The sequence below is a fragment of the Monodon monoceros genome, unplaced genomic scaffold, assembly GCF_005190385.1.
Source record: "Monodon monoceros isolate NGI ecotype Baffin Bay Population unplaced genomic scaffold, NGI_Narwhal_1 Super_Scaffold_20, whole genome shotgun sequence".
In the NCBI taxonomy this organism is placed as follows: domain Eukaryota; kingdom Metazoa; phylum Chordata; class Mammalia; order Artiodactyla; family Monodontidae; genus Monodon; species Monodon monoceros.
The window spans coordinates 92,617,377-92,642,545 of record NW_021703777.1 but is presented as its reverse complement, the minus strand read 5'-3'; the positions used below and the strand labels follow the sequence as shown (position 1 = coordinate 92,642,545).

At 47.3% G+C, this 25,169-nt stretch overlaps 2 protein-coding genes across 2 annotated transcripts in view; one reads left to right on the top strand and one right to left on the bottom strand.

Moving 5' to 3' along the window:
- The first annotated feature begins 1,836 nt into the window (after positions 1 to 1,836).
- On the top strand, positions 1,837 to 7,647 carry MED28 (mediator complex subunit 28). Its single transcript, XM_029235747.1, is given in 5 exon segments — positions 1,837 to 1,996; positions 4,007 to 4,073; positions 5,045 to 5,157; positions 6,443 to 6,593; positions 6,596 to 7,647. Coding segments are annotated over 5 exon segments (609 nt in total). The 5' UTR covers position 1,837; the 3' UTR covers positions 6,715 to 7,647.
- Positions 7,295 to 25,169, bottom strand: part of FAM184B (family with sequence similarity 184 member B) — a 111,542-nt gene continuing 93,667 nt past the window's right edge. The window contains exons 11-18 of the mRNA XM_029235746.1: positions 23,964 to 24,117; positions 20,858 to 21,021; positions 17,857 to 18,035; positions 16,064 to 16,210; positions 13,846 to 13,963; positions 12,014 to 12,118; positions 10,991 to 11,190; positions 7,295 to 9,175 (exon numbers count right to left, since the gene is read on the bottom strand). Of these exons, the coding sequence (XP_029091579.1) occupies positions 9,082 to 9,175; positions 10,991 to 11,190; positions 12,014 to 12,118; positions 13,846 to 13,963; positions 16,064 to 16,210; positions 17,857 to 18,035; positions 20,858 to 21,021; positions 23,964 to 24,117 (1,161 nt within the window). The 3' untranslated portion in view covers positions 7,295 to 9,081. The remainder of the gene's footprint in view (positions 9,176 to 10,990; positions 11,191 to 12,013; positions 12,119 to 13,845; positions 13,964 to 16,063; positions 16,211 to 17,856; positions 18,036 to 20,857; positions 21,022 to 23,963; positions 24,118 to 25,169) is intronic.

Genomic DNA, 25,169 nt, shown 5'->3' with positions numbered 1-25,169 from the left:
ATTAATAGGTAAATATTGCCCAACATACCTCACATAAACAAAAACATTTGGAGTCCTCAATTATTTTTTAGGAGTGTAAAGGAGTCCAAAAACGTTTGAGAACTGCTGGAGTACACTGAGTTCCCTCATGGCATTCTATTTTTGTTCAATTAAATATTTATTATGTCTATTTTATGCCAGGCACAGTTCTGGGTGTTGGGAATACAGGTGAACAAGACAGGCAGGCCCTGATCGCATAGATCTTGTTTTCCAGTTCGCGTGTTGTGTGCGTGTGTGCATGTCTGCAAGGCAACTTAGTGAAGAAGAAAAATGAACAAGATAATTTCAGGTAAGTGTTCAAGTGCTGTAAAGAAAATTAAACAGGGTGAAATGGCTGGGAGTGTGGGTCCAATCAGACTGACGCTGGGAAGGTGACTTTTGATCTGAGACCTGACTGGCAATGGGAAGCCTCTGTTTTTTCTCTACTTCTGCCTGCCTCACTCACTCTGGCCCTGCTGGCCTCTCTGTAGCTCCTTAAATATGCCAGGCAGTTTCCTTCTTCAAGGCCCCCCCCCCCCCCCCCGTCTAGAAAACTTTTCTAATTAAACTTTACTCTAGTCACTCCAGTGCAGATCTCCTGAGAGGCCTTCTCCAATCACCCATCTAAAACCATCACTTGGGACTTCCCTGGTGGCGCAGTGCTTAAGAATCCGCCTGCCAACGCAGGGGATACGGGTTTGATCCCTGGTCCAGGAAGATCCCACATGCCACGGAGCAACTAAGCCCATCCGTGCGCCACAGCTACTGAGCTTGCGCACCCTAGACCCCACGCTCCGCAACAAGAGAAGCCACTGCAATGAGAAGCCCCTGCACCACAACGAAGAGCGGCCTCCGCTGACCACAACTAGAGAACACCCGCATGCAGCAATGAAGACCCAATGCAGCCAAAAAAAACCTAAATAAAATCCAACATTAGTCATCCCCTTACTGGGCTTTATTTTCCTTCTTGGCACTTATCTCTACATGATTTCTCTCTATATATGTACATGTTTATTGATCTCTCTCCCACAAAACAATGGTAAACTCTCCAAGGGCAGAAACTTGGGGTGATTGCTATAACCCTCAGATCAGTAAATAGAGCCTGGGACATGGAAGCCTCAACAGATATGCTGGATGATAACTGTAAAGTTAATTATAATGAAAAAATATTTAGCTTCTGAAAAGTTGAATAAGCAAATGTTTTTAAAAAAAGATTAGCATAGTGACTTTCTTTGATGTAACCATAAATATCTAAAGCAAATAGCTCCCAGCACATAAGACAGGGAGCCTCAACAATGTTAAGTCGGTTTTGTTACCTGTATCTTCCAAAGGAAAATTTAGGGGACATGTTTCCTCTTTATTCCCGCTACAGTGACTGGATTAGTAATTGGCACACAGTGCGCTCTCAATAAATGTTTGTGGGATGAATGAGCACCTCCCTTCTACCAACAGGTAAACCCAGCCCAGAGAAAGCAACTGGGCCAAAGTCATTTCAAGAGTTGAGAGCAAAGGCGGGGCTGGTACAGGAATATCCTGACTCCGCCAGAGGGCTCGCCCCACCGTAGTTACTGATTCTCCTCTTCACACAACTGTGTTAAACCCTATCAAAGCCTTCAATTCTCAAGTTAAAAAAGAAAAAGTAAAAGCCAGCTTGCCTGCGTGACGGAAAGAAGGCACGAAGCACCAAACAATAGGTATACTGGGCGTCCAACAGACGCCAACGTGCACTCAACAGCATCACGTGACCATCCACATCACGTGACCCGCGGCCCCCAGGTCCCGCGCAGGCGCAGTGAGACTCTTAGCCGCCATTTTAGAAATGGCGGCTCCGCTAGGAGGCATGTTCTCCGGGCAGCCACCGGGACCGCCGCCACCCCCGCCGGGCCTCTTGGCCCAGGCTTCGCTTCTTCAGGCCACACCAGGCGTCCCGAGGACTTCTAACAGTACCTTGGTGGACGAGTTGGAGTCATCGTTCGAGGTAAGATAAGACGTGGGCGTCTCTGTTCCCAGCCTCCATTCTTTTCTGAAGCGTATGCTGCGCGCGCGCAGCTTCTCTCTTTCGGCGATACCTGCACGTAAAGTTTCTTGCATTAGTCTTCACATTGAATGGTGGCCGGAATTCTCCTCTAGTTGGCTGGCAGAGATGCCTAAACTTGACATTTCTGGAGCCACGTGGACTTGAAGTTTGTCTACCCCCAACCGTGGGACTCTTCTAGGTTTTCAGTGGGTTGTTCCCGTCCCACCCCATCCTTGGTTCCATCCCTGAGTATCCTTTCCCGCGTCCCTGCGTGTTTAGTACGTGCTCATCCTCTCCGGACTGCAGCGTCCACCTCTATGTCCTGTATCCTTTCCGTTGGGCTCCACCCTTAAACGGTCCTAAAGTAGTGGGACTTTTGGAGCTGGGAGTTATTTAAAAGTTACTGTGGGCGGGGCTTCCCTGGTGGCGCAGTGGTTGGGAGTCCGCCTGCCGGTGCGGGGAACACGGGTTCGTGCCCCGGTCCGGGAGGGTCCCGCATGCCGCGGAGCGGCTGGACCCGTGGGCCGTGGCCGCTGGGCCTGCACGTTTGCAGCCTGTGCTCCGCGGCGGGAGAGGCCACAGCAGTGAGAGGTCCGCGTACCGCAAAAAAAAAAAAAAAAAAAAAAAAGTTACTGTGGGGAAGTTGGTACTCAGGGCCGAGGAAGGAGGAGGAAAGCTGGGGGGTGAGGAGAGAGGCAGAGGTGACCCAAACTCTGAGTTCTGCTCAAGCATTAACCCTGTACCAAAGAAGATGGAGAGTGATAGCAGACAAAGGAGAGGTACAAAATAAGTGCTTAGAAATAAGATGGCTTCCTGTGGTCTCTAAAGTGGAAGATGAGCCATTAACGTGTGGAAATAAAATAACTTGTAACTGGAATTACCTTTTCTACATTTTAAATCCTAGTCGTGTGACTTTTATACTGTATATAATAGCAGAGTAGTTGATAAACATAGTTTGTGAATGAACGTGTTATTGGGGCTGCATGGACAAAATGCTTTGCTGGTGGGGTGTACATTCAAAAGTTTGGAGACAACAGATTTAAAGAACAGAAATCTCTTCCGTCTGGGAGGAGGATGAGACGCCTTTGGGGTGGGGCTAAACCATAAAGAAAACTTTTAGAGCAGCATCTAGCTCTGAGAGGGGAGGTGGCTCTCATCATGAGCTCTTGCTGAAACACTGGCCCTGTAGAAAGAAGTCCGCAGCTGACCACCAGCACTCTAATGCTTAAAACCCTTTAGTGGGTACCTGTGGCTGTGAGGTGCTGTGGTCTTCCTAGCTCTGCATGTTCATGTTTCTGCTCCAGACCCATCTCTTCGTACTCTGGCCACAAGAGACCTTCTGCTTGTGTTGTTCGTTTTCTCTTTGGACTTCCAGGTTCCTCCCCCAGCTCACACGTCACTTCCGCATCGACCCTGCCTTGCTGCTCTTTGTGGCACACTACATCAGGCTCCGTGAAGTCAGAGAACACCTGTTTTGCCCTCCTCTCCTCTCACTGTATCTGTAGTGCTAATCCAGTGGTAGCAGATAGCAAGTGCTTGATGAATATTTGTGAAAGAGTGAAGGATCCTGTTATGTGTCAGGACCTGTCCTGGGTGCTAAGAATACACAGAAAACAGTTCCTGCCTTCAAGGAGCTCATGACTGTGCAGTGGAAAAAACAGATAAATAGCAGGCAGCTGCTGTGCTGTGGGATCAGTGCTCTGATAGAAGAAACCCGGGATACTCTGAGAGCACATCTGGGCATGGCTGTCAAGGAAGGCTTCCCAGAAAACATGAAACCCAGGCGGGCATTGGGAATTAGCCAAGTGAAAAGGATGGGGAGAGGTGCTACCTGGATCACCCACGTAGTCTTCTCGCGAGACTCGGCTCAGCCTTCGTTTTCCATCAAGAGAAGTTATTTCTTACTCTAAAGTAAGATTCTTGATGTGTGAATGACATTTTTTTCTTTTGTAATATGTTTTGATCACACAGGCTTGTTTTGCTTCTCTGGTGAGTCAGGATTATGTCAATGGTACAGATCAGGAAGAAATTCGAACTGGTAAGAATTCCCTCATTGCTGATTTTACACTTGATGTGTTTCAGTCCCGCTTGTATCCTAAGAGAACTTTTCCAGGGAATAAGATTTTTGTAATCTCTATATACTGCTGGTTCTTTGTTCAGTTTATTGACATCTTATGTCACTCATAATAAGCCATTTGTAATGAATGAGCTTTTCATATTGGTACCAAGACAAAGAAGACCAATAGTGTGTACTGCTTTTTAAAGAACTAAGTTGGGCTTCCCTGGTGGTGCAGTGGTTAAGGATCTGCCTGCCAATGCAGGGGACACGGGTTCGAGCCCTGTTCCGGGAAGATCCCACATGCAGCGGAGCAGCTAAGCCTGTGCACCACAACTACTGAGCCTGCGCTCTAGAGCCCACAAGCCACAACTACTGAGCCCGTGCGCCTAGAGCCCGTGCTCCGCAGCAAGAGAAGCCACCACAATGAGAAGCCTGCACACCGCAACAAACAGTAGCCCCTGCTCGCTGCAACTAGAGAAAGCCTGCGTGCAACGAAGACCCAACACAGCCAAAGATAAATAAGTAAATTTAAAAAGAAATCCTCTGTGTCTTTTTAAAAAAATAAAGAACTAAGTTTTTTGCTTCCCCTTCTTCACCCAAGTTCTGTCCCGAGAGAGGTACTTCTGATTTCTTTGTACTGTGTTTTAAATGTTTCATTTTAACTGGAAATCATGATGTTAATTGTTGGCTCTCTGGATTGTCTTTCTTCAGAAGAACTTTTGCGTTGTAGTTTGGTTTCTTATTCACCTGGTAAAAGCACAGATTATCTGCTAGTTAATGTTGCTTAACACATAGGGGGTTGAGGTCAGTAATATTGCTGTGAGCAGGATTAAAATCCCCGATTACATCTACAAGAAGGTGCTGTTTTGATATTCCAACTGTTGATTTATGAGAGATATATGTGTCTAGTGTTTTCCTTAATTTAATACTTTGGTCTTTTTTTTTTTAAGGTGTTGATCAGTGTATCCAGAAATTTCTAGATATTGCGAGACAGACAGAATGTTTTTTCCTACAAAAAAGATTGCAGTTATCTGTCCAGAAACCAGAGCAAGTTATCAAAGAGGTACAAGCTGAGTTCTCTCCCTAAGTTTAAGGAAGAGCAAATGTTGTCAAAATTCCATTTATGCTTTAAATGAGATGCTCCATTTGCCCATTAGTTATAGTGGGGCTTCATAGCTTGAATGTAAAATGTTGGTTGTCAGTGTTCATGACAACCTGGACCTGGGGGTCAGAGGTGGAAAGCGGTGCTTCAAACACAGCAGCTGTCGGCTTTTACTCATTTCATACACTGGCTTTTATGGAAGAATTTTCTTTTAAGAAAAAAAAGAAAAGGTTCTGCTTGAAAGGTTGAAAAGCCATTAATGTAGATGATAAGCTCATTTTGAACAGGAACTGATATGTGTGTCCCTGGTGCCTTACACACAGGAAGGGCTCTAGGCAATTTTGTTCAAGGAACCAAAAAGTAAATGTTCTGTCCCAGGCTTCTTGAAACTCAGGATTTCATTTATCTTAGTTGTTTGAAACCAGGGTATTTGGAAGTCTGTTGAGGTTGTCATTAATGGCATTTAGTGGGTAGGGCCAGGGCCTGCCCCCTGCAGTGTGGAAGAGGGAAGAATCTTCCTGCCCAAAACACAGTGATGCCCCCAGTGGGAAACACTAAAATTGGGATGATTATTTTTTTTAGCAGTTTTTAAAATAACTCCTCCCACAAGCTGAGCAATTAGTCAAAATGTTCATTTTATTCTTTGCTACCAGCTGTTGGGAAGGTGAATGGTAAGAAGATGATATTCTTACAATTCACCATATCAGATCATTTCCTGATTTGAATACCTGAGTGACAGTCTAGGTGTGTTCAAGGCCAGGTCTTAATATAGGATTTTAATACTGTTACTCATTAAAAAGCTCTTGAAAATGAGATTTTAACACTTAATAATCTGAAATGATAGAACAGTGGCTGTGGATTCTTTTAAAACAGTTAACATATGTTTCAGATTCTCAGTGTTTTAGATTCTTCTCACAGTAGCCTTTGGATAGAGATATACTGAGTGCCTGGAGACCAGGATGGGAAAGAGACTGACTTCTTTTTGGCTGTCCTTTGGTACTTTGGAATTTTGTAATGTGTGTATTACTTACTAAAAGAACATGAATTAAAAATAAAAACTGTTAAGCAGGCATCTTTCATGAGAAGAATTGTTCTGGGTTATTCAAAGTATGCAGCCAAGCAGAGTAATCAGCCTACTGTGGTTCCGTTGGTTCTGTTTTGAATTTACTTCTTAGTGCTCTTAACTAATCAGAAACTGTGTTCATGTTTTGTGAGTTTACTCTGACTTCATTGCTTTCGTTTGTAGGATGTCTCAGAACTGAGGAACGAATTACAGCGAAAGGATGCTCTGGTCCAGAAGCACTTAACAAAACTGAGACATTGGCAGCAGGTGCTGGAGGACATCAACATGCAGCACAAAAAGCCAGCCGACATCCCTCAGGGTTCCCTGGCCTACCTCGAGCAGGCATCTGCAAATATCCCTGCACCGATGAAGCAAACCTGAGGAAAAGCCACCTGAACGTGAGCTGGTGGCTGAGTCAGCCCAGACACAGTTTTGCCAAACATCACTTCTTGTAGACATGACATTTTGGGAGAACTCTTTGCCAGAGAGTGAGATGATTTAGTTTTGCGCTCTCATCTAAAATTTTCCCCCTATTTTTATAAGCGTTATTTCTGGAGTACTTTATAAAATGCTTATTGCTTTGGTAAACCAAGTGTATTGTCTTTAGCAAAATTTAAGACTGTTAATACGATGCCGTTTACAGATTCCTTTTTATGTTTTTGTTTTTTGCTGGTTTTTATTTTTGTATGAGTGTCTCTCTGTTTCCAGTTTTAGATTATTTTGTATGATCTGAGGGGAAAAGCTTGTATGATCTGATCTGCATATCAAAGGATGAGGATTTTGATTGTAGGCCTTTTATGATAATTTACCCATCAGTGGCAGCATATAAAAATAAGTAAATTTGCTGTTTTTCAAGACTGAACTACCTAAAGAAGAGGAGTCTAATGCAACGATGTAACACTTCCAGAACCTCAGAAGAGGATATTTTGTAAATAGGTTGGAAGAGGATTATAATATCGTAGGTTAGTGTAATAACTGTTACTGTACTGCAGTAACTAGTGCTATAGGAATCCAGCAGTATCCTTAATGTTGACCTTTTTTTTTTTTGGGGGTGCACGGACCTCTCACTGTTGTGGCCTCTCCCGTTGCGGAGCACAGGCTCCGGACGCGCAGGCTTAGCGGCCATGGCCCACGGGCCCAGCCGCTCCGCGGCATGTGGAATCTTCCTGGACTGGGGCACGAACCCGTGTCCCCTGCATCGGCAGGCAGACTGTCAACCACTGCGCCACCAGGGAAGCCCCCTTAATGTTGACTTTTATTTGGGGTGAGTTTATATTTTGTGTAGTGTTCATTTACTTTTGGGGGAGGGTAGGAGCAGTGATATTTAAAAATTTATGTTATTGGGCCATATGTTTTGATTAGGTAGTAAATTTACTTTTAAATTGTGAGTCTGAGTTGTAATTGCATTTCTCTCAAAATGACATAAGTGCGTGAGCAGCTACGTTTTATTTTTTTATTTTATTCTAATTATTTTTAACATCTGTATTGGAGTATAATTGCTTTACAATGGTGTGTTAGTTTCTGCTTTATAACAAAGTGAATCAGCTATACATATACATATATCCCCATATCTCTTCCCTCTTGCGTCTCCCACCCTCCCTATCCCACTCCTCTAGGCGGTCACAAAGCACCGCAGCAACGTTTTATTGATGATCTGACTGAGGTTAATGTGAGCTTCCTATTTCCAAGTTCAGCCTTCATCTAATTTCACCTTTCTTTGGAAAATTAATACAAATCACAACCATTTTTATTGCCCAGTTGTTTATAAAGTTTTATTCAAAGAGCAAAGATTTGATGGTGCATAGAAGAGACAACTGTTTATGGGCCACTTGCTGGGCCAGCACCAAAGGATTGAGAACATATTTTGACCACTAAAAGTTGTACTGGCTCTTGTCAAATTGCACCGCTCCATCAGAGGGTCAGACAGCTCAGCGTGGACTAACAGCGAGGTCAGCATTGTGAATGGCCATTCCCAGTTCCCTTTAATCTGCTGAGCATCCATGCAATGGGGAAGCAATGCACCATGAGGCAAGACTAGAGGTTCAGTAGATCTTTCACTTCAAAGAATAATCTAGAAACCATCACAGATGACCAAGTTGATGCTACAGTCATTGAAGTTGAGATGTATGATGGGGTGAGGCTCAGTTAGTCACAGAAAAATCCTGGCAAGGCTTAATTCCAATTCACGATTAGTATCATTACCCATATTTTGCTTAAACTTCAAAAAGCCCCTTTGAGGTAGCTGTTATGCCCTCTGTAATCTTCTTCATGTCCTGGACCTAGGAAGTCAAAATATTTGATCCAAGTGTGCCAAGGTCTGCTATAGTCCATTCCTAGTAGTTTTGTTTTCTTTGGTTTTTTAAAATTGGCTTTCCTGGTTATTTTGAGCTTTGTTTTATTCCTCTACCTATTGAGGTTACATGTGTATTTTGGAATTATATCATTTACATAGAAACACTTTTCAGGTGAAGGTGACCAGTGTCCTAGGAAAATGAAACCACTTTAAAAGTAGACCATGGAAATCACAAAGTCTGATATTCCACAATGCGGATTGCAGTCTTATGGACACTAGAAATACCATGGGTAGGTCATCAGTAACAATAATATTTCCCTATGGGCACTTTCTGATAACATTGGCTTGTTTTATCTTAATGTCACAATGAAACAGTATGAAATGTTAATGCAAGAATTTGTTTTAGCTATGTATGTAAATCATATTACAAGCAAGTTATTTGGTTGGCTTTTTAGTTCATTCCTTCAATCAGATGCTTCAAAAGAAATGTGTTTCAAATGTCCACTTTATGATCAGTTTAAGGATCAGTTTAGAAAGAAAAATATTTGGTAAACCATTCCTGGTGGGCTGAGCCCTGCTTCTGCTGGACTTCTTTGGGCTGGGCTGTTTCATCATCTTGTGTCCTAAAAACAAACAAAACGTTTTCTTAGATGGTTTTGAAAATTATTCAATAAACAACTTAATACGCTACTATCTTTTTAGGGAAAGATAACTGCTTCTTTACTCTTAAAAAGATACTAGGGCTTCCCTGGTGGCGCAGTGGTTGAGAGTCCGCCTGCCGATGCAGGGGACACGGGTTCGTGCCCCGGTCTGGGAAGATCCCACATGCCACATATTTTGCAACATGTACTATTTATTTCAGGCACAAATTAAACCACCCCCTCCAAAAACAGGTAAAAGAAGAAATGGTTAATCAATACAGTATTACACTTTATGGCTTCTTCAAAAGTTATCTGATGTGCTCTGGCATTTCAGTGAGGTTGTGAAATTAGCCTAATTGAAAAGGGGAGACGGTAGGTAAGAAAGTACAGTGTATATCTGTCTGAACGTCTCTAACTGCATTTGTGAAGCTTCTTATAAAACAGTGGGGGGACTTTCCCCGTGGTCCAGTGATAAAGAAACTGCCTTACAATGCGGGGGACGCAGGTTTGATCCCTGGTCAAGGAACTAAGATCCCATATGCCGCGGGGCAACTAATCCTGCGTGCCACAACTACTGAGCTCGGCGCCTCAACAAGAGCCCACATGCCGCAAACTACAGAGCCCACGGGCCCTGGAGCCTGTGCACCAAAATAGAGAAAACCCGCATGCCACAACTACAGAGAAGGCTGCACGCTGCAACAGAAGATCCCGCACGCCTCAACAAGGGTCCTGCGTGCTGCAACTAAGACCTAATGCAGCCAAAAATAAATAAATCTTTAAAACAAACAAACAGTGAGAACACAGCCTTAAACAGAGGTGTGTGATAATGAGATGAACTGTAGCCAGTCAGGCTGGCTCTGGCAGTTAATAGACCGTGTGCTTGGGGCTCCAGCCCTCAGTGTCCTCAGCTGTGACACAAAGGGCTGGACTCGTTCAACGACTGACAGCAAGTCCTTCCAGCTCCACACTCATATTTGTCCAAATAGCCTTGGGGAGGCAGGGCCTTTGGAAAAGGAACATTTCAGAAGGGGCCCTTTCAGAAATGCAAACTTCAAAGCCCAGAATTAAAGATATTGCTCTGAATGGAAGGCTGGACAGGCAGGAATCAATAAACAAAAGGGGAAATCACACATTTCCAGAAGCTGCAAGGGCTTCTGGAAAAATAAGGCAGTATCAGAGATCATCATGCATGATCAACCAAACCCACAGATTAAGAGGCCTTAAAATTACAAGATTATACAATGAATCTTGAGAAATAACCTTAATAATAATAGTGGAAAATTATTGAATGCTTCTGTGCCAGGTCTTGTGCTAAGCATGTCCTATGGATTAACTCCTTCAGTCTCACATGAGTCTAATGAGGTAGGTGGTGTGTTATCTTCATTTCAGAGGTGAGGAAACAGAGAAGTCAAGTGAGCTGCCCAAAGCCAAGCAAGCTAACAGCGAGGGTGAGAATTGGAATCCAGACTCAAGGCCAGATGATGAGTCCATCTTCTGTGTGACCCACTCTGAGGTGGTCAGCTAAGTGATTCAATGTCCCCTGTCTAATCATCCATGGGGAAAAAAAAAAAGGTTTTCTGGAATTTGGTATCAGGAATAGTGCCTCTTCTAAAGAATGACCTATTTCCCTTCTCTTACATATCTTCCCTTATGGCTGGGTTGTAATTTGTCCAAGGCAGGGCTTGTTTTGTTACCCTTTGTATTGGCCCAAATGCTGGGTATTTAACAGGTACCAGAAAGGAATACTAATTTCCCTCCTAACTATGGGAAAATGGAATCATAGCTTTGGCCCCCTACCTTGTGGCAGTTTTTACATCTAGAGATGGGGTGGGTTTGTAAGGCTGGCCACAGCTGGGGCCTGGGTCCAAGCTGGGTGACTTAGTTATCGGAGGAGTGTTGATCCTGGAGCTCAGGTCGCCACTCAGAAAGTTCTTAGCATAGGAAGCAAGGTTTGGCACACTGACCACTCGGCTGGGCACTTCCTCCATCTTCTTTTTCTGTTGGTATTAAAGGAAAGACCTGTTAGTACCACCCAAAGAGGCATTGTTGTAAAAGTAGATAAGGCCTGCCCAACCGAAATTATATGAGCAAGGAGGCAATAACTTACATGTTTGTTTTTAAAGCATTTTTTCTTCCAATCCACTTTGTGCTTTAAAAAAACACAGGCTCACAATCTCTTATCCAAAACTTCTGGTGACAAATGTGATTTTTAATTTAAAATCTTGTTTTAGATTTTAAAAGGCTATATAACACCCCCAGCAGAAGCTGGGCCCACCTTGTCCTCAAACACATTAATATTTCTGGAGTGAAACTTACATTTTGTCACACCAAGAGCGATATATAAAAGTTATAAATGAGCTTACATGAATTCAGCTTGGGTTAGGTTTACTGTCCTATGAGTTACAAAAAAAATACAAATTTTTAAGCACTTTAGGATTTTGTGATAGCAGATGAGAGATTTGGACGTGAATATTCTCACTAATACCAAAAATTTTTGTAAAAGGAAAAAAAGTTACAGTGAAGGATTCCTGCTCTTTTCTCTCTCTTTCCTATCACCCAGATATAGCCATTATTAAGAGTGACACATTTATATATAAAAAGTTTGGAAAATTAAAAAATCTCATAAAAAACACATAATCTGCCTAGCCAGATATAAATACTGTTTATTAATAATTTGGACTATTTCCTGGGGGTCTTATTTTCAATGAATATTCCTCTAAAATGAATGCTGGACAATTGATAAATAAGCTGCCATTACCTTTGGGAAAAAGAAAGCCAGCAGAATTATGTAATGCATTGAAACCAGCAGGACCAATTTACCTTCATGGAAGGGGTCAAATACCCTGGGCGAGGATTGAAAGAGAAGGACCGATTCCGATGGGACACGGCGCTGGGGAATGCTGCGTAGTGAAATCTTCTCTCCTCCTGGAAAAACAATACAACTGAGTCTAAATGAGCCTAACTACCCAGCACACTGAGTTTAATTTGAAGGAAGATGGCTGTGTGAGAGCAGACTACAGAGAGGAGGAAAGACCAGGGAAGGGAGGGGAAGTCGGTGGGAATCGAGCTGCCACCCACTGAAGCTTTGAGGAAGCACCTTTATTTCTGGGGCCTTTGTGTCCCCAGCACCCCTTGTGAAGGAAAGGGTGAGCTTTTTTGGAATGCCTTAGGGAAGTCAGAAATCCAGGTACTCTCAGGATCCGAGCAGAATCTACTACAGAAAGTTATTAAGACAAAGAAAAAGAAACACCCAGGTACAATCACTATATGGCCAATCTTCTTTACCTGTGTCATTCTCCACTTTTTTCTTTCCTGCTGTACTGTTTCTAAAGCAAGTTTCAGTTGTTGTATAATTTCATCTGTAAAAACATTGAGGGCTTCCCTGGTGGCGCAGTGGTTAAGAATCTGCCTGCCAATGCAGGGGACATGGGTGCGAACCCTGGTCCGGGAAGATCCCACATGCCGCGGAGCAACTAAGCCCATGCGCGACAACTACTGAACCTGCGCTCTAGAGCCTGCAAGCCACAACTACTGAGCCCACGTGCGACAACTGCTGAAGCCTGCGGGCCTAGAGCCCATGCTCCGCAACAAGAGAAGCCACTGCAGTGAGAAGCCCGCACACGGCAACGAAAAGTAGCCCCCTCTCGCCGCAACTAGAGAAAGCCCACGCGCAGCAACGGAGACCCAATGCAGCCAAAAAAACCCAAAAAAACAAAAAAACATTGATAAGTGTTTCTAAGAGATAAGGACTCTTTTTAAAAAGATAACCACAACACCTTTGTCACACTTAGCAAACAAGCAATTCCTTATTAGTATCATCTAATTTTCAGTTGGTGGTTAAGTTTTCGTCTTCACCTTGACATGAAGCAACGTGACTGGGGAGCAGGAGGGTGCAAGGATGGGCGTGAGATACAAGTGTGCATGTGTATTGTGGGAGGATGTGTGGCTGTGTGAACCACCATAAGACCATGGATTTTACTCTCAGGACAGGTAGCCACAGGAGGTACTGAACAGAGCCATGTTGTGGTCCGAATTACATTTTTATGAGTACTCTGGTCGCTGTGAGGTCAACAGAGTGGGGTGAGACTGGAGTGAGTGGGGAGACCAGTGGACTCTCCATCATGCGTGAGAGGCAGCAGGGCCTGGACCAAGGTGGTGAAGGTAGAGATGGCGGGAAGAGGCTGGACTTCTGATGTGGCTAATTAGCTGACCCGCGTGGACCACGCTGACAGGAGCAAGTGTATCACCCAAAGTCCCCAGAGCTGAATGTAAGCCACTGGGAACTGGCTTACAGAGAACTTTCAACCAAAGCATGGAGCACAGGAAGGCTGGGCAAAAGCCTAAAGCAATGGTTAAAGTGTGAGGAGACATGAGTGTGAGGTGCAGACCATTCTAGATTTTCCCAAATGCTGTAGGTTAAAAAAACCAAACCAATACCAACATCAGGCAGATGGTGTGGGACTTGAGAGTGATTTTTTTTTTTTGCCTTCTACTTTCCTGTGTTAATTTTTTTTAGTGAGCATGTATTTTTTTATGTAATAGGGGAAAAATAACCAAGGGCCTTTTGTAAGGTGGTTTTAGGGTTATCAGGATTACAGTTTTAGGCACCCATGGAAGTGCTAGGCTAAAGCGAATACCCCGGACAGCCTCACCGTGAGCTGCTTGATGATCTCCTCCCTCTCCTTCAAGCGGGTCTGCAGACGGCCTATGAGCTGAATGTCCTCCGGCCTTGACTCCCCCTTCCCTGGCTTCTCTCCGGAATCTTTCAGTCTGTTTGGAGCAGGCATGCAGTTAGCCACCATGCTGCAATGACTCAACCGCAAGGAGGGAGAAGAGGTGGACGTGATGGGGACACTGCTATGTTGCTTGGCCTGGCTGGCCACTCTCTGTTCACCAAACGGGAAACTGAGGCCCAGAGAGCCTGCCCAGGGCCACCCAGTGAGTTGGCTGCAGAGCTCAAGGTGGAGCCCAAGACTGCAACTCCCATTCTGACACTTGTCAGTTCCCCCAGGTTCTGTAGGGCCCAGGAACCAAAGGCCTGTGTGTGCACACTGATGCCACATTCAGTGGGGCTTCAGGAACCAGCGAAGTTTGGGAGAAGAGGCCTCAGCCGGAAACCGTCCCCACCCACACCAAGGCCAGCAGGTTATGCCAGTACAGATGTGGCTCCCGCCCCACCTGCAGGCAGCCAGAGAGCGTGGCATGAGCTAGTTCTACAAAGCAGCAGGCAGCTGGTACCACCGCCCTTTCAGTGTGAAGCTGGAGAGAAATAACCTCCAGATGGTGGGCGAGAGAGGGTGAGGGCTGCCGGTGATCTACTGACTGTAGTTGATAAGAGGCCAGGGCTTTGGGGTGAGATGACTTGGGGTCTTATCCCAGCTCTGCTTTTTTCTAGCTATGTAATCTTGGGCATTTTGCCCGTGAGACTCAGTTCCTTCTTTAACATGGGTGTGAAACTGGGTGGTTGTGAGGATTCAGTGAGATCATGCATGCCCAGCACGTGCTAAGAACCCATTAGATGGTAGCTGGTAAAACCTTCCACTCCAGATTCTGGATGATTTGCTTTGTATTGGAGCCAGTGGAGGACAGTTTTTAAGAGCACAAGTTAAGGGTCAGACAGGCGACGTTTAAATTTACTTAGTGCTGCTTGACCTGATCTCCCTGTCACTAACCCCGATCTCCCAGTCTCTTCTCCTCTCAGCAGTCAGAAGTGACCCTGTTAAAAGGTATCTCAGACCATGTCAGTCATGCTCAAAGCCTTACAAGGGCTTCCCAGTGCACTCCATCCGAATACACCCAAACCCCTTCCTGCTCAGTGCAGCATCTCCTCCACCCCTCCCAGCTACCTTGCCAACCTCAGTTCCTATCATCACTCTCTCACTCATTCCACTTAAGCCTTCTGGCTGTTTGGTCTTGGGAGGCCGGCCCCAGGGCCCTAGCACTTGCTGTTCGGGCTGCTTGGAATGCTCTTCGTCCAGATGGCTCTCTCATTTCCTCTCCTCTTTATGCTTAAATGCCACCTCCTTGCCCACCCTTGGCACTCTAGACACTGATCCTGTTTTCCTTCTAGTACCTTCAGGTACTTTCATTACCTGATATGAAGTTAAATATTTGTTTGCTTATTTCTTTGTCAGAATCCCCATCTAGAATTTGTGAGCGCTATGAGAGCACAGTCTTTGTTTTATTCCTACTGTAACTCCAGAGCCTAAAACAGTGCAAGGCACACAGTAGGCCCTTAACAAATATTTGCTGAATGAATAAATGAATGCTTGCACGAGGGGCCCTTGCTTTCTTAATCAATCCATGGGAATAATGGTTTCCACCCTGAAGAACTGCTGTGAAGATTAAATGAGATGATGCACATTAGAAGGCGGAAATGCTCATAAAAAAGTAGCCCTGATCTTCTTCTGTGTGTGAGGGTCAAACCATGCTCATTCCTCACAGATTCCCAGTACCCTGCACAAGACGGGAATGCAGTCTCATAAAAAGATGGGTGGCCAACCATCCCAGTTTGCCTGGAACTGAGGCGCTTCTGAAACTCAGGACTTCTAGTTTTAAAACTAGGAGAGGGCTTCCCTGGTGGTGCCGTGGTTGAGAGTCCGCCTGCCGATGCAGGGGACACGGGTTCGTGACCCGGTCCGGGAGGATCCCACATGCCGCGGAGCGGCTGGGCGCGTGAGCCATGGCCGCTGAGCCTGCGCGTCCGGAGCCTGTGCTCCGCAGCGGGAGAGGCCACAACAGTGAGAGGCCCGCGTGCCGCAAAAAAACAAAAAAAACCTAGGAGAGTCCTGGGGGCACTAGGATGAGGTCCCCCTAATAAAACGGTACATCTACTAGTCCCTCCCAACCTGGGGCCAAGTCCTCACTTACTCGGTTTCCAGGGCAGCCAGCCGGGCCTGGAGCTGCGCTTGAGCACTGCTGAAATCGGCCACCATGGCCTGCATCTCCTTCCGGTGTTCCTGGCGTAGCATCTCCACCTCCCGGGCCCGCTGGGCTTGCTGATCCTCCTCCAGCAGCCTGTGGGGTGGGGTGGAAGCACAGCTGGGCTTGTCCAGGCTCTAGGGACTGAACCTCTAGGGCACTGGAGTTGCTCTCCACTCTGCTGGGTGGCCTGCAGAATCTAAGGTCAGGACACAGTGGGAAGGAGATCCGGGGTCTCTTGAGTTGTGGGGTCCAGCTTGTGGAACTTCTTCTCAGTACCTTCCACCCCAGCATTCCACGAAGGAGAAACCTGAGCACAAAGGGCAGCCTTCTGCAGGAAGGGGTGGAGGACAGCTCAGGAGAGGAGTCCCAGAAAACACTCCTTTCACTTGGGGGAGGCGGGTAGGCCTGGAGGCTGAGATTCTGTATCGGAATTACCAAACGCTGTGGACTCTGAGAGCTGGGAGACCAGCGGTCCAGGGTGGGGAGGCAGGATGGGAGGGGGATTAGGAGAACACCATGTAGAGCCAGGCTGCCTGCGTCCCTCCGCGGCCTCCCCCATCACTTCCTAGCTGCGTGACTTTGGGCGAGCTACGCTCTGCTCAGTTTCTCCATCTGACAACAGTGGCTGCCTTATAGGGTTACTGAAAGGATGAACCACGTTAATCCATGTCCAGAACAGCCCGTGGCACAAAGCGTATGTTCGACCATCAGCTATCACTTTTCTTAACCTTGGGGTGGGGCACTAAGGGATCCTCAGACCAGCCTCGGGGCCTGACACCTTCTGAAAGTACATGCATATTTTTGTGTGATGATATCCTTCTCCAGGAGAGGGACATCGTTTTCCTCACCTGGAGGGGGCTATAATCGGAAATGGTTAGGAGCCCCTACTCTGGTCCAGTCTCCTTATTCCAGTGTCACATGGTGAGTCTCTAACTGAATTTAAGGTGCTCCACCTTGGCCAGGTGGATTCATGGCTGTTTCTCAGATGAGCCTCAGGCCTACTTTCACTTGAACTTTACTCCGGGGACTGGAACATTCAAACTCTGGGATGAAATGGACAAATGCCTTCAAAGATACAAACTACCAAAGCTCACTCAGGAAGAAACAGATAACTTGAAAAGTCCTGTATCTATTAATGAAATTAAAGTTGTAGTTATAAACTTTCCAGCCAGGGAAACAAAGGCCATGAATTCAGGACTTGATAAAGGGCTATCCAGCCTGGACAAGGAAATCAGAGTTGCCACCACAAGTTACCGAGTACCAGGGTCAGTGCTAAGCATCTTCCTATACATTTCACTGCATTCTACAACAGCCCTGAGAGGGGGTGGTGTTTTCTACTTTTTACAGGTAAGGGCAGGGTCTTGGAGAGATTCGCAGACTCGCCCAAGGTCACACAGCTAGTTAAGAGCAAACAGAACTGTCTTAACTATTCCACTGCACTGACTCCCTAAGGCTAGTTTTGAGGATACTTTTGGCATCCTTAAGTTTGATTCCATAGATTCTCTGATCTGTAGGGAAACAGGGTACCCCTCCCCCCATTTCAGGGCTAACCCTAGGCGTTTTGAGATCTAGAATTCCTAGACCACTGATACTTTCCATGGGTCAAAGGAGTAACATCAGTGAAGTGCTGGCGTACTAGGGAGACCTTTCTTTGGGAAGATGCCAAGGGTGCAACCCAATCTTAGATCCCAGAGGCTCGCCAAGGGGCAAAGGAGAGAAGCCCCGACCCGCAGACCTACCTGCGCTGGTCGCGGAGCTGCAGCGCCTCCTGCCGCTGCTGTTCCACCTCGGCCCGCAGCCGCCGCACTGTTTCCTGGAGCTGCGAGTTCTCCTCCCAGAGGCCGCATCCCTCGCTGGGCTCCTGCTCGGCGGCGCCCTTGCTCGTCGGGGGGCCCGCCTGGCCCGGACCACCCCCCTCCTAGGAAGAAAGCAGCCAGAAGAGCCGTTTGCAGGAGGCGCAATGGCAGACAAGGGCCAGAGATGTGCCGCGGCAAAGACCCAGCCCGGAACCCAAGTCGGGCTCCTGATTCAGGAGCTCACGTCTAGTCTCTTAAAGTTTTCTGCTTTGAGAGTTGGCCAAATGTGGGCCTCAAAAAGTCTAATAATGCTGGTGAGCCAAGAATGTGGCTTAAGTTAAAACAAGCCCAACACTGCACCTGTGTGGAGTGGGGGGGGAGGGGGTAGGATGTCTCTGAGCTTCTTCTTGTTAGGACACTAATTCACTAATTACCCCCCAAAGGTCTCATTCCTAAATTCCATCATATTGGTGGTTAGGGCTTCAACATGTGAATTTGGGGCGAAACCACACAGGGCAGAGGAAGGGGAGAGTGAATGTTTGCTGAACAATAACAGTCTGTCACATCACCTCACAGGATTCTGATACAGCGGGTCTGGGTACATCCCAGCCCTGTGTCTTTTGAAAAAGCTTCCCAGGTGACTCTAAGGCCACCACAGCTGTAATCCACTGCCCCGCACTTGCCCTTGCCCGTCTCTTTACCTAGGGTGCCTTCCACACCCAACCATTCCTGCCTTGGTGATGCCTTCTCGACCCCTCAGGGGAGAGGCGACAAGCTTTCTCTTCTCTGAGAGCTAGATCCTCTCCGTGTGGAGGTTATAATGAAGCGCACTGATTTGCTGAAATGCTGGTTTCCTCCACCAGACCAGCAGCTGTTCCGGGAAGGAGCCATCTCCTCTTCATCTTCCCAATCCTATAGCACCTAGCACAGTGGCTGGGATTCAGCAGGTGCCAAATGAATGCTGCGAAATGATGCTTGAATGTCAATGGTTCAGACAGAAATACAAAGACTGATATCCACCATTAAATGGGGTCAGGGTTAATCCCCGATTAGTGAATGTAGCAGTTTTCAAGTCCATGCAAACATGCCTGAAGGTTTGTGCATCTGTTCCTTCCAAAGACTGAACAGCATTGCACAGGGAGCATGTGTGGCCCAGGCCCTGTACCTCTTGCTTCCAGCCCTGGGGTTTGCATGGTGTGGGATGCCCATGGGCACCACCCGGCACTCACACCTGCACGACCCGAAGAGCCTGGTTAAAGTCCTGTGGGGCCACCCTTGACTAGTGGGAGAGAGAAGCTGCTGGATAAGTGCATCCCCCTCTGTACTTGGCTGCGACAGATTTGAGAATTATTTCATGGGGCTCCTCAGAAGATTCCAGTGGATGCAACACCACTTACCTGCAGTGGTGGCCACGCTGGAAATGCATCCTGACATTGCACCCCCCTTTCACTCCTGCTGCCTGGGGCTGTTCTTTCTTGTGGATATACTTCTCTGTGTGGGATATCACCCAGGGCCTTGCTGTTCCTCCCGGAGGGTTCAGGGCTTCCCTCCAGGGAGGTGTAGGTGAGGATCGGATGTGGATGACCAGGTACTGTCTCATCTACCCAGCCTGGGTCTCTATCCATAGCCCTCAGGCAAGCCTGTCATTCATTGCAGAGGGCCCAATAGTGGGCCCTCCAGCCACCAGCTGTCACCATCCCACACTTCCCCTATCTCCTTCCACAGGTCCAGGTGGCCCCCACCAACCTAGAACCTTTAATGGATCATATTCTGTTTTCCCTCTGCTAGACTTTACCAACTGAGCTGAACTCATCGTGATACATCATTTGTTAATAACTCTCATTAAACACAGAAATCGTCTTCAGGTTCTCAGAGCAAAATCTGGAATGAACCATCCCCATGTTCCTGCGATCTTCAGCAGGGCTGGGACACCAACTAATTGTGGCTGTCTGCACACCCTGGTGGAGACTCTACTGTGTGCAGAGCTGTGTGCCAAGCACTGGGGGTGGGGCTGGGGGATGAGATGAAGCAGACATGGCTTGTTCTCAAAGGATGCCTAGTCCAGGCAAGGAAACAAGGGCATCCATGAAGTGATGGGTCTCCAACAGGACAGGCAGGAGAGGTGGGTGCCAGCTGAGCTACTATAGCAACAGGAAGTGCTCCAAGAGCCCAGAGGGTAGAGAGGTCACGGGTGTGGAGGGGAGGCCTGTAGCGTGGAGGGATCGACTGGGCACTGAAGGATCAGCTGGGCACTGGAGAGGGAGGAAGGGGTCCCAGGCAGGGGGCAGGGCATATGCAAAGGCAGTGAGGCAGGATGCAGAGCCTGCATTTAGAGCAGAGGGGGATATGCAGCCAGTGGGTAAAGGCTTTTCAATGTCAGACTGACCATTGGGAGCTTATTCTCATAGCAGTAGGGAGCCACTGAAGGCTTTACACAGATGCACTTTAGATGAATACCTGAAGCCGTATGTGGTGGGCTAGGGAAAGATGCCTGGGTTGTTAGGAGGTCCCTGTGCTACCCAGCAAGGTAGGAATTATGGAGGGCAAGGAGGGGGATGATGGGCCGAGTCTGACCAGAAAGTTCAAGGAGAGTCAGCACTGACCTTTGGTGACAAGCTCACCTGTCCTCACAGGAACAGGGAGGTCTAGACAGGGAGTCTGTCTGGGGAGGTGTTCTGAGAAACTCTCTGCAGGTCTACAGGATGGACCCTGTCTGGCACCAACACCCTGAGATCCCACTGCATCTGCATTTAAAATAACATGCTGCACTTAAAACTTGTTTTTGCTTTCCAAAGTTGGGAGCCTGCAGGCTCATCGTGTCCCCTCCAGGCCTGTGGAAAGAGAGGGTCTTTCCCCCTTCAGACAGGGGGTGACCGAGCACCCAGAGCCTCTCCCTGACACTGCTCCAAGAAGGGTGTGGCATGGGCAGGGCAGGGGTGCTGACCTCTGCAGTGCTGGCACGGTCCTCGATGTCCCCTGGACACTGGCTGATGGCCTGTCGCTTGCCCATACTGCCCGGGGCCCTCAGCTCAGCCTGCAGCGCTTCCAAGTCCTTCTGATGCTCAGAGCAGGCAGCCCGCTGCTCCGCCAGCTCCTGCCTCAGGGCCTCTGCAAAAGGAAGAGCATCGGAAAGTCAGGAGCACGGTGAGGCCAAAGTCTCTTCTGCAGGGACCACAGTCTCTGGGGTGGGCTGCAGTGGGGAGCTGCTGCAGGCGCTGGTTCGAGTTCCCCAAACTTACTTACGTTATTTCAAGAGAACAGTAACAACAATACCATGTATAGAGCACTAAATGTGCTAAACCCTTGAAAACTGTTCTCAGTCAAGCCCTACTACCATCCTATCCAGTATTATCCCTCCCATTTTATGACGAGGGAACAGAGCCTCAGAGAAGCTGAGTAAGTAGCCCAGAGCCACCCTGCTAATAAGCGGTAGAGTCAGGATTCAATACTTTCCATGGTTCTTCTTCCCTTGGGACCACCTGCTTCGCCATTGCTGGTTAGTTAGGACGGGTGGTGGGTCAGGGTGGGACAGCCTGGGTCCAGAGCTGAACCCCGAGGCAACACCTGGCCTCGGCACCAAGTCAGAAAACTAAGAAGAACAGGGAATTAGCAAATGACCCAGTGGCCTCTTCTGGGGGTGCGGGTCTCAAATCGGAAATGTTGATATTTGTGCCAATACTTAAGGAGACAAAACATTCACAGGTTCTACTTCTCATGGATGTAAGGTCCCAGCTGGATTGTGAAGGTGGGAGATGGCATGTCATCCCAACAGGATCATGATTAAAACCAGAATCATTCAGGAGAAATGTACATGCCCTCCTTAACTCAGGGACCAGTACAGCCAGAAACTCGAATTTCTCCTCTGAGGTTAGTAGGTGATTTCTGATAGTGTAACGCTTACCAGCATGATCAAAAGGCAAAGAAAACAATCATTTCAAAAAGAATATTCTCCGATGGAGTAGACACTATTCAGTGAGCTATTAATTAATTAATTAATTAATTAATTTTTTGGCTGCGTTGGGTCTTTGTTGCTGTGTGCGGGCTTTCTCTGGTTGCGGCGAGTGGGGGCTACCCTTTGTTGCCGTGTGCGGGGTTTTCATTGCGGTGGCTTCTCTTGTTGTGGAGCACGGGCTCTAGGCGCGCGGGCTGCAGTAGTTGTGGCTCACGGGCCCTAGAGCACAGGCTCAGTAGCTGTGGCGCACAGGCTTAGGTGCTCCGCGGCACGTGGGATCTTCCCGGACCAGGGCTCAAACCTGTGTCCCCTGCATTGGCAGGCGGTTTCTTAACCACTGCGCCACCATGGAAGTCCGAGCTATTAAATTTTAAAGAGAAGATGATTTTCAAGTGCTAGTAAACTTGATACTTTATTTTCTATTATGGACTTCTGAGACCATATTTTAGTTATTGCAAATTACTTTTGAAACATTGTTCCAATAATCCTAGAGGCCATAAGATACCCAGTACAGGCTGTAGTACAAAGCAAGTGCTCAACATATATTTGTAAAACAAATAAATGATGTTTAGAGTGAAAATCAATGATATTGTGAAAGCGTATCAGTTGTAAAAGATTTCCCATAAGTTTACTAAGGTTCTCTGAAAAGGACACTATTTAAACACATAGAAAAGTTTAATGTATTCTGATGCTTCATACCAGTGAAGCCCGCGTTTCCTGTAGATGCTGCTAACTTTAGCATTTCCCACGCGGCCGCCTCATTCCAGGGTAGCTGCTAACTAGGAAATCTGTGGGACTCTCTCTCTCTCTCTCTCTCCTTCATCCGGAAATGTGCAGAGCTGACGTGCTGACATGCAGTGAACAGGACATACTGTATAATGAAAACTCAACCAAGCAGCAGGTAGAACTTATTCACTTATGGAGGTAAAGAAAATGCTCTTCCCAGAATTCTCTTAAGGAGAGCCCTGTCTGGGATTGAAGAAATATTTTAAAAGGTCAATATGGGGCTTCCCTGGTGGTGCCGTGGTTGAGAGTCCGCCTGCTGATGCAGGGGACGCGGGTTCATGTCCTGGTCCGGGAGGATCTCACATGCCGTGGAGCGGCTGGGCCCGTGAGCCATGGCCGCTGAGCCTGCGTGTCCGGAGCTCCGCAATGGGAGAGGCCACAGCAGTGAGAGGCCCGCGTACCGCAAAAAAAAAAAAAAAAGGTCAATATGGTCTTGAATGCTAGGCATGAAATAAGGAGGGCATTGGTCTTGCTCTTAAGAGTGAAAAAGAAGATGAGAGTAAAAGAGAAAATGAGGGAGAGAGATGATCTAAAAAAATGGAGAGAGGCCCTTAGAGTCAGCCGTGCAAAGTTGGAATATTCAACAATAATGACAGTGAACATTTACATAGCATTTACCATGTACCAGGCTCTATTCTTCCCATGTATATACTCACATAATTCTAATAACAGCCCAATGAGGTGGATACTATTATTATTCCCATTTTACAGATGAGCAACTGCATCACAGAGCAGTTAAGTAACTCGCCTGAGGTCACACAGCTAGTGAGCACTGGAGTCAGACTTCAAGCCCAGACAATTTAGCTCTGGAGATCTTCACTGCCTCTGGAAACTTCTAGAATGCTTTGTGTGACAGGTTTTCGCTGTAGAAACTGAAGAGGAGGTGAGTTTCATGCTGGGGATAATGCGGGGACAGGGAACAGCAAGGAGCCTGGGGGCCTAAGTCCCCAAATTTGCAGAAATCTTCAGAAATGAGCGTTTGAGGTTATCTCATGAAACTCTCACGAAGGCTCAGAGATCTGGCTTATGTTCAGTAATGACGATGATATTATCTGCACTCACTGGGCTCATGCTATATGCTAAGCATTTTATATTTAATATCTCATCAAATCCATACAATGCTTCTATGATGGAAGGACAAGTGTAACTCCACTTTATAGAAAAGGAAAATGAGGCTGAGGGCAACCTGTCCCACATCTCACATCTTGTTGGTGTCAGAGCCGGGAGAGTCACCCCGGCCCCTACCCCTGGGCCCCCTGCTGCCCCTGGTTTCCGCGTGTGAACCCTGCTGGGTGCACAGCCGGCTGCATACCTAGCAACAGCACCTGCTGAGCCTGCATCCTCTCCAGCTCTCCCTGGAGCTCTTGCTGGGCCTTCTCCTCCAAGGCCTGTAGCTCTAGCCGGTGCGCCTGGTGCTGGATCTGGAGGCTGCGGCTGGATTCCTTCTTCAAGCGCTCCTCTGTGGCCTGTGGGCAAAAGTGGGAGGAAGGAGGCATGGAAGTGGGCACAGAGGGGAGACCTGTCCCTTTTGCCTAGCTCCTCCTCTGTGCTGGGGCCCCCGCCCTGAGCACTCGCCACTCCCTGATGGAGGGCTTATCAGGCTACAGCGAATGCTCCCCTGCCCATCTGGAATGACAGTGATGGCCTGGCCATAGCAGCCATTTTGTGCTGTGTGAACCTAACCCCTGTTCACAGCTGACTGGACCAGAGTGGACACCTGTTCCAAGCTGGGCCAATCGTTGGGAATTTGGTGTTAGGAGGAAGAGAGCAGGAAAGAGACAGACAGACACTGGCTATAGGAAAAGCAAGAAAACACGTTCTCCCCTATAGGGCCCTTAGAAGGGACACAGCCCTGCCAACACCTTGATTTTAGGATTTCTGACTTCCGGCTTCCAGAACTGTCAGATAATAAATTTGTGCTGTGTTCGGCCACCAAGTTTGTGGTAATTTTGCTACAGCAGCAGTAAGAAACTAATAGTTTCTCTCTTTTTTTTGCAACAGAGAGTTCCAGTATCACATACCACTTTTCAGGTGAGGAAACTGAGGCTGGGAGGGATGAATTAGTTTTCCCAGGGTCACACAGAAAAGATGCAGGATTAGGAGGAAAGAAGCTCAGAAAGGTGAAGTGCCATGACTGAAGACAGGTAATGGCGGGGGCAGGAGTGTGACCCATGGGCGGCGGTGTCCAGGGCCCAAGCCCTACCTGCTCCCTCATGCAGCCCCTGGGAACAATGAGAAATAGGCCTGTAGCAAATGCATGAGGCTCCCATTAGGGGTGAGCAGGCAAGGCAGCTACCTGAAGACCGCAGCGTCTTTGCTTTGCTACTCCCCAGCAAATGGGGAAAAACGGTCTTACTCCTCTCGTGGGAAACTCAGTCATCCCCTGGTGAGTTTATTTAATAAGACAGAAAATTCTCGCACTTTTCAAACTCTCCGATACTCTCCTCCTCTTGCACTTGCTGCAAGGCTCAGAGAACTCCAACTGGTGACCTTTTTATCCCTCGGGGAATGTGAATGG